At 39.7% G+C, this 7,110-nt stretch overlaps 2 protein-coding genes across 2 annotated transcripts; both read left to right on the top strand.

Moving 5' to 3' along the window:
- Positions 1–487: 487 nt before the first annotated feature.
- On the top strand, positions 488–3,285 carry LOC147957110 (uncharacterized). The gene is made up of 5 exons (XM_087531587.1): positions 488–1,708; positions 1,864–1,916; positions 2,009–2,192; positions 2,427–2,486; positions 2,596–3,285. Exons 1-5 carry the CDS (start codon positions 488–490, stop codon positions 3,283–3,285), a joined length of 2,208 nt encoding a protein of 735 aa, XP_087387713.1.
- A 303-nt stretch (positions 3,286–3,588) lies between these two features.
- LOC147957109 (uncharacterized) lies at positions 3,589–6,844 on the top strand. The gene is made up of 8 exons (XM_087538127.1): positions 3,589–3,903; positions 3,973–4,185; positions 4,279–4,371; positions 4,486–4,569; positions 5,896–6,283; positions 6,382–6,439; positions 6,653–6,705; positions 6,807–6,844. The coding sequence occupies exons 1-8, from the start codon at positions 3,589–3,591 to the stop codon at positions 6,842–6,844; spliced, it is 1,242 nt and encodes a 413-aa protein (XP_087394253.1).
- Positions 6,845–7,110: the final 266 nt, after the last annotated feature.

Genomic DNA, 7,110 nt, shown 5'->3' with positions numbered 1-7,110 from the left:
CCGTAAGAATGATCTCCCCTTTGTCCTTGCCTCCTTCCCAGTGTCTCTCCATTAATTTGCTTGGAGTACTTGATGGCTAAATCATGCACTTCAAGTGTTTGTGGAAATGTGGAAGTAAAATATACATGTAGCATTTACTTTGTAATTTGAAAACTGGCTTGGCCTATGATGTAGAGTTCGGTTTTGTGATTTGAATATAATGTTTATAGCATTAGGACTTGTAGTATAATGTTTTCCAAGGATATACTGTTCTATGAAGGCTGTCTTTGTATAATGTTGTAGTAGAATGTTTGAAGACTGTCCTTGTATACAATTCTAGTACAACATTATACAGTTCCTTGGACTGTTGCTGCTGTGATATTATATTCTAGTACAACATTATACAGTTCCTTGTATATTGTAGGTAATGTGGTTATGTTGTTATATTTTACATTTCTAGTACTATTTTGGTTCACTTGTAGAGTGCTTGTGCAGGAAAAGATAGAGTATGGATAAGAGTTGGATGAGGTTGCCTGATAGGTTTTCAAGCGATTACGTTTCAGGGGTGAATGCATTCATTGATTTTTCTTGTCAACATAACAACGGCAATGATAAGATGCGTTGCCCTTGTGAAACTTGTATGAATATAAGTCAGCAGAGTGTTAGTCAAGTTCGAACCCATTTGTTATTGTATGGTATACAAACTTCGTACACAAAATGGGTATTCCATGGAGAACAAGTTAGCAATGATGAAGACCAAGTTGATGAGTCACTTGAAGATGAGGAAGATGTTGATGATTTTGATGGATTTGATATGGTCCAAGATCTGCTAGGAGATATCCATAGAGCCACGGTTGGGGTTGACGAGCAAGATAACCATAATCCTGCTGGAGGTAGCATTCCGGAGCCCAATGAGTCATCAACCAGATTTGACGGCTTGCTCAGAAGTGCACAACGTGAGCTGTACCCGGGCTGCAAATGTCACTCGGTGCTATCCTTTGTTTTAAAGCTGGTACACCTCAAAGATCTTAACCATTGGAGCAACAAATCTTTTGACATGTTACTCAAGCTTCAGAAGGAGGCTTTGCCAGCCGGTAACTCGCTTCCAGCCACGTACTACGAAGCAAAGAAGATGCTGAGAGATCTAGGGCTAGGTTATGAAAGTATTGATGCTTGCAAAAATGATTGTGTTCTATTCTGGAAGGAGCATGCGGACAAGGACGAGTGCCCAGTTTGCAAGGAATCGAGGTGGAAGACACAAAAGGGCAAGGGGAAGCGAGTACCTCAGAAAGTGTTGCGCTACTTTCCCTTAATCCCTAGATTACAACGGCTGTTCATGAACAAGGAAATAGCTTCAGATTTGCGTTATCATAGGGATAAGAGAGTTGTCGAACCAAATGTGTTGAGGGGTCCTCCGGATGGCGATGCTTGGAAACATATGGATAAGAAATATCCCTGGCTGGATGAAGACCCTCGCCATTTGCGACTCGGGGTTGGCACCGATGGTTTCAATCCATTTGGAATTATGAGTAGCTCATATAGTGTGTGGCCTGTCATTGTAGTTGTGTATAACTTGCCTCCATGGAGAAGCATGAAAGAGCCCTTCTTGCTCATGACATTATTGATCCCTGGGAAGAAGTCACCAGGAAGGGACATTGATGTGTATAACTCCCGATTGGAATGCGAGGATTTCTGCACAAAGATATCTGTGATGCACTTCTGCAGCTTGGTAGTTTTTTCCGCCAATTATGCTCCAAGACATTGAAGCTGGATATCTTGGATAAGTTGGAACAACAAATAGTAATTGTATTGTGCAAACTAGAAATGATTCTCCCACCTGCATTCTTTGATATTAGCGTGCACTTAGCAGTGCATCTACCACAGCAAGCAAGGCTTGGAGGTCCTGTACAATACAGATGGATGTTCTTCATTGAAAGGTAGCGTGTTCTTCATCACATTAGTCCTTCCACCCTTCTACAGTTCTATTAGTGTGTAGAAATGTGTTGTAGTAAGAAAATTTGGGCTGCAGGTTCCTTGGTACTTTGAAAGGCATGGTGAGCAATAGGGCACACCCAGAGGGTTCAATTGCTGAAGCTTATGTTATGAAGGAGTGCTCAACATTCTACTCCATGTATCTACATGGAATTGAGACAAGGTTCAATAGACAAGAGCGGAATTTTGATGGGGAGAGACAACCACTTGATCGTTTCTCGGTATTCTCAACTAGTTTCCGTGCTTTTGGCCATAGGGATGACCTTATGTTAACACAAGATCAGTATGATTCTCTGTCTTGGTATGTGCTAAATAATTGTGAGGAACTACAAGAATACCTATAGTAAGTATACATGTTATAAACTTTAAGTTATAATTATACATCCTCAACTAGTTAGAAACTCATCCCTCGACATTTCTTTCTAGTGAGCATGAGGATGCCCTACTGGCTGAAGGTGCGGATAAATATTGAAAATAGGCAACATGAACAGTTTGGTTCATGGCTGCGCCAAAGAGTAAGTCCATGCTATTACTTGAGTTAACTTGCAATGGCTTCGCCAATCATGCTACACCAGTCCAGGCAATGGCTTCCATGAGTTAACTTGCATTACTTGTGGAATTTAGGTGATCAATCTGCGCAACCAAGGAGCATCCCTAGTGTCTGACTGTTTGTATGCATTGGCAATTGGACCGCATAAGAGAGTACACAAATTCTCAGGATGCATTGTTGGTGGTGTTAGATTCTTGACAAAGGAGCGTGAAGATGGTCGTAAAAGTCAGAATAGTGGTGTGTGCACAGAGGGCCAACATAAGGGGCAAAATATCACATATTATGGTATTCTTAAAAATATATATGTCCTGGATTACCCCAATGATCGACATGTTGCTTTATTTGAGTGTGAATGGTATGGTTTAGAGAGTAACAAGCCTGTGAGGATCGATGACGACTTTGTTAGTGTTAATATAGGAAGCAAGTGGTACCAAGATGACTCCTTTGTACTGGCTAGTCAAGTGAGCCAAGTCTTCTATGTACGTGATACAAAATTGAAGGGAGATTGGCTAGTTGTGCAGAAGGCTCCGCATCGCCATCTTTTCGATCCAGAGGTTTGGAATCAAGTCAATGAAGATGATGCTAGCGAAGATATTGCATTTCAAGAGGAGGAAGCTACCAATGTTTCCATCGATGAAACTTTTGAAGGCAATGTCTCGTGTCGACATGATGTTGCACCAGAAATTGTTACTGATCCAAAAGAGTTGGCATCTTTGAAGGAGAGCCATGTCTCTCAGGATAATTTTGAAGAGGAACCAGAGTAGTAGAATAATATGTGTTGTATCGGGTTACATGTCTCCTATTTCAGGTTATGTTAGACTACATGTGTCCCGTTTCAGGTTATATTAGAATAATGGTGTCATGTTTCAGTGTATATCAGACTATATGTATCCTGTTTCAGGTTATTTCGGATTACTATTGATACTTATGATTTATTTCTGTTGCCACAACATATCTAATTACTATGTAACTCGTGGTTTGTTTCTATTGACGTAGCAAATCTGATTTCCCTATCTTTCTAATATAAACAATCTGGGTATTGTTCCATTCTTTTAATTCTATGGCAGATGGGACCTGGACGAACAGTTCGCCCACCAAGGAATGCCCCACAATCTCAAGGTCAACATTCTGGGAGTACCTCAGCATCAAAATCCAGGAAGGTGCGTGGGATAAATAAGGGAAAGGGCTTGGAGCGTTTGATCAAAAGGGCAGGTCATCCACTAAACTTGACCATCTCCGAAGAGAGAAGACCTATTGGAGAAAACAATGAACTACTTTCCAGAGAGATTGGACTTCTTACACGGTACCATGCACCTATCCAACGTGCCGGGTGGCATAGTCTTAGTGAGGATGATAAGGATCCGTTGTATGAACTTCTAAAGGTATGTAAGATTATCAAACTTTCAAACTTAGAATATGTGTAGTTTTAACTTTGAGTTCTTTCTTCGTAGCTTAAGTTCAATCTTGATTTCACCCAAGATCATATCAAAGGCTGTGTGGATCTGCTATTCTCTTCAAGCTACAAAAGTTTCCGTCACAAGTGTTATGAACATTATGTAAAATCTGGTGATGATGTTAGAAGCAATCCATATCCTCCCCTTATTGATAATAGAGTTGGAGACTGGATTTGGCTCTGTGATCATTTTGAAACAGAAGAATTTAAGGTATGGTAGTCTTTGAATGGATGTCAACAGTTTTGCATCTATCTTTATCACTCAACCATGCCTTATTTGTTTACAAAATACTACCATATGCAGAAACGGTCCACAATTGGGAAGGCTAACCGCTCAAACCTACCTTATGTTCACAAGAAGGGAACAAAGTCATTTGTAGCGGTTCAACATGAATTAGTAAGTCACTATTACTTATCTTTATCTTGTGTCACAATTGTGGTGAAAGCAGAATATCGAAACTTGTAGCTATCTTATATTCATGTCTTTTGACTTTGACTCTTGTATTATCAGAATTGTGGCAATATCAGACTATACAAGGAGTGTTACTCTAGTGATAAGAAGGGATGGGCATCAGAAGATGCCAGGAATAAACATGTAAGTACCATGTAACAAATTAATTCCTGTTGAGAGAGATTAAGCAATGAGAATACTTAGATACAAATGAGAACTAGAGAGCAAGAAATGGGAGAAATGACCGCTAAAACAGAGAAAAATAATAGCTAGAGCTTTAACCGTGCTTGAAACTGTTTCACCATGTGCATGACATAGGTACAAACTTTGAAGTGCCCTATTTTCTCATGACCTATAGTAGATGATGCACTATTATTAGGGAGATGTGCATGAAATCTCCCTGACTCAGCAAAGTAAAATACTTAGTATTTCTGTTTAACTTATGCTGGTCACATTTTCTAAAACTCAAACCATAAAGAAATTCAAAAAGGTCATTCAACTCAAACCATAAAGAAGTTCCAGGTGTAAATATTTCTGTCAGCCTCATTCAATTCAAAATTAATGGAACTGTTTCCTAATTCTACGAACATGAAAACAATTAAATGAGCAATAGTAGGGTAGAAATACTTGCCTGTTTAATCCTTGAGTAGATATATATTGTTAGATACTCCAAACATATGTACGTCAGTTTAGAGTTTCATTCATATACGTGTTTGAGTTTTAGGCCGTTTGGTCCTAGAAGTACCAGTGCGTATGAGTCGTGGAGTCTTTGTAATCAGCTATATAAAGGAGAAAAGCTACAGGGAAGCCGTGGCGGAGGGGAAAAAAAGATCAATCTGGCGTGTGTGCATGTCGCAAATTTCGAGCTAGTTTTAGCTGTAGGCCGTCGTGTGTTTTGCTTCTAAACAAATTAGCTTCCGGACGTATTTCGGCCGCTTCGTCCTCGTTGTTCCCGGGCGTGCTGCGTCGTCAAGATCGAAGCTGCGCCAACAGATATAACATCTTCCCGTAAAAAATAAATAGATATAACATCTTTCACATCCCCTGGACTGCAATATTTTGTGTCAGAAAGAAAGAGATCAGGATGCCAGATAGGTGACAACATATTACAACAATAGAATCTACTGGTATTATGATAATACTGGGATGGATTGTAAATCACCAGAGAGAAAAAGAGGCACTTATCGTGCAACCCAAGAGGTAACTCATCTAAAAACATGTTGCCCATCCAAAACCGGTGCCCGATTCTCCTCCACAGGCTGTTGGGCTTGATGGCCGGACCGGGAATATATGATTTCAATTGCCTGGCAGAGAAGGAACATGATCAAGGTGCTCTGATTTAGGTATTATAGGTTCAAAGTTGTTAGTGCTGCATTATACTAATAGTGAATTTGGGTACTTTTAAATACATCATTATGTTGCTGCAATTAAGAATGTAAATGCCTTTCATTTCTTGTATTATTAATGCAGGAAGAAATGTTGCAGAAGCAAAAGGAACCCATAGAGGAGGGTGAAGTACCTTTAACAGAGCAACAGATTTGCGAGCATGTGCTTGGTAAGGCATATGGTTACATCAGAGGTCGGGGTCATGGACCAAAACCAAATAGAAGGGCTTACTCAAGCGCATCAAGCTCAACTCAGCATGTAGTGGAAGAATTCGCCTCTACAAAGGAGATTGTTGCTACACAACAAACTCAAATTGAGGCTCAACAATCTCAACTTGAAGCTCAACAGAAGAAGATCGATTGGCTACAAAGTGTCGTGTCTAACTTGGTTGGCATTTCACCTCCTATGGACGGCACTACTGCAACAAGGCTAGGTTTCACAACTGATCGTCCAATGCCATCTGACGGAATAGGTATGCAACACATCAATCTCAACTATTTTGTCATTTTTATTCACTGAAAATATATGTAGCATATTGCTTTTGTTAAAGCATTCCAATTTCTGACACAGGTTCGCTGATGTCTAACACTGTACAAAGGGTGTCAAGTTTTCCAAGATCATTTGCAAGGTAATGTTATTTTTCCCATGCTCTGGTACTTTAGATGATGCCTCCTACACCTGCAGCTTGCTTAGATATAACAGTGTACTTGGTATCAAGATCTTCTAATCACGATAGTTCTTGCTAATAATTCTGTAACGGAAAATGAAGATACTCATCATGAATATATGGACTTACAAATTCCAATGTATAGCTAGTAATACATGTATACATTTTCAACAGTCATTTGAGGCCAGGATATAGACCTACTCCAACTTCTTCTTCTGATGGAAATGGTATGATCAGTTTGCCTCTGCTTCAAACAATCAAAATACTATGTGATTTGGCAAATTTCTTCATGATCTTAATCTTGATGGTCCAAATTTGTGAATCACAGGCTCTCTGGTGTCGGATGGAGGGTCTAGGTATTCATGATCAGTGCTACCTTCATTTTATGTTGGTTAGTTGCCTTTGTCTACCATCCTTTTCATTTTTCTACTGACATACACAAAGCAATTATAGATTTGGTGGAAACCAGTAGCTAACGGCAAGTTGATGATTTTCGAGGATCCTTTATAGATTTCTTGTGTTCTCGGTCGTGGCTGATTGTAGATTTTTGTGGTGAAACTTTGGCTGCTGACATGATGGTATTGTGGTTTAGAGACACCATGCCATTATGTCTAGCGTTAAAATGGATACTT

Source organism: Triticum urartu, chromosome 7A (genome assembly GCF_056163025.1).
Source record: "Triticum urartu cultivar PI428250 chromosome 7A, HENAU_Tu73, whole genome shotgun sequence".
In the NCBI taxonomy this organism is placed as follows: Eukaryota; Viridiplantae; Streptophyta; class Magnoliopsida; order Poales; family Poaceae; genus Triticum; species Triticum urartu.
This window is presented reverse-complemented; position numbering and strand designations above follow the sequence as displayed.

Bases quoted from the DNA above. Each gene is read 5' to 3' on its own strand.
- LOC147957110 (XM_087531587.1), top strand. From the start codon at position 488: ATGGATAAGAGTTGGATGAGGTTGCCTGATAGGTTTTCAAGCGATTAC. The intron at 2,193-2,426 runs GTATTCTCAACT...TACTGGCTGAAG, and splicing joins AACCACTTGATCGTTTCTCG to GTGCGGATAAATATTGAAAA. The intron at 2,487-2,595 runs GTAAGTCCATGC...TGTGGAATTTAG, and splicing joins GTTCATGGCTGCGCCAAAGA to GTGATCAATCTGCGCAACCA.
- LOC147957109 (XM_087538127.1), top strand. From the start codon at position 3,589: ATGGGACCTGGACGAACAGTTCGCCCACCAAGGAATGCCCCACAATCT. The intron at 3,904-3,972 runs GTATGTAAGATT...CTTTCTTCGTAG, and splicing joins CGTTGTATGAACTTCTAAAG to CTTAAGTTCAATCTTGATTT. The intron at 6,440-6,652 runs GTAATGTTATTT...CATTTTCAACAG, and splicing joins TTTCCAAGATCATTTGCAAG to TCATTTGAGGCCAGGATATA.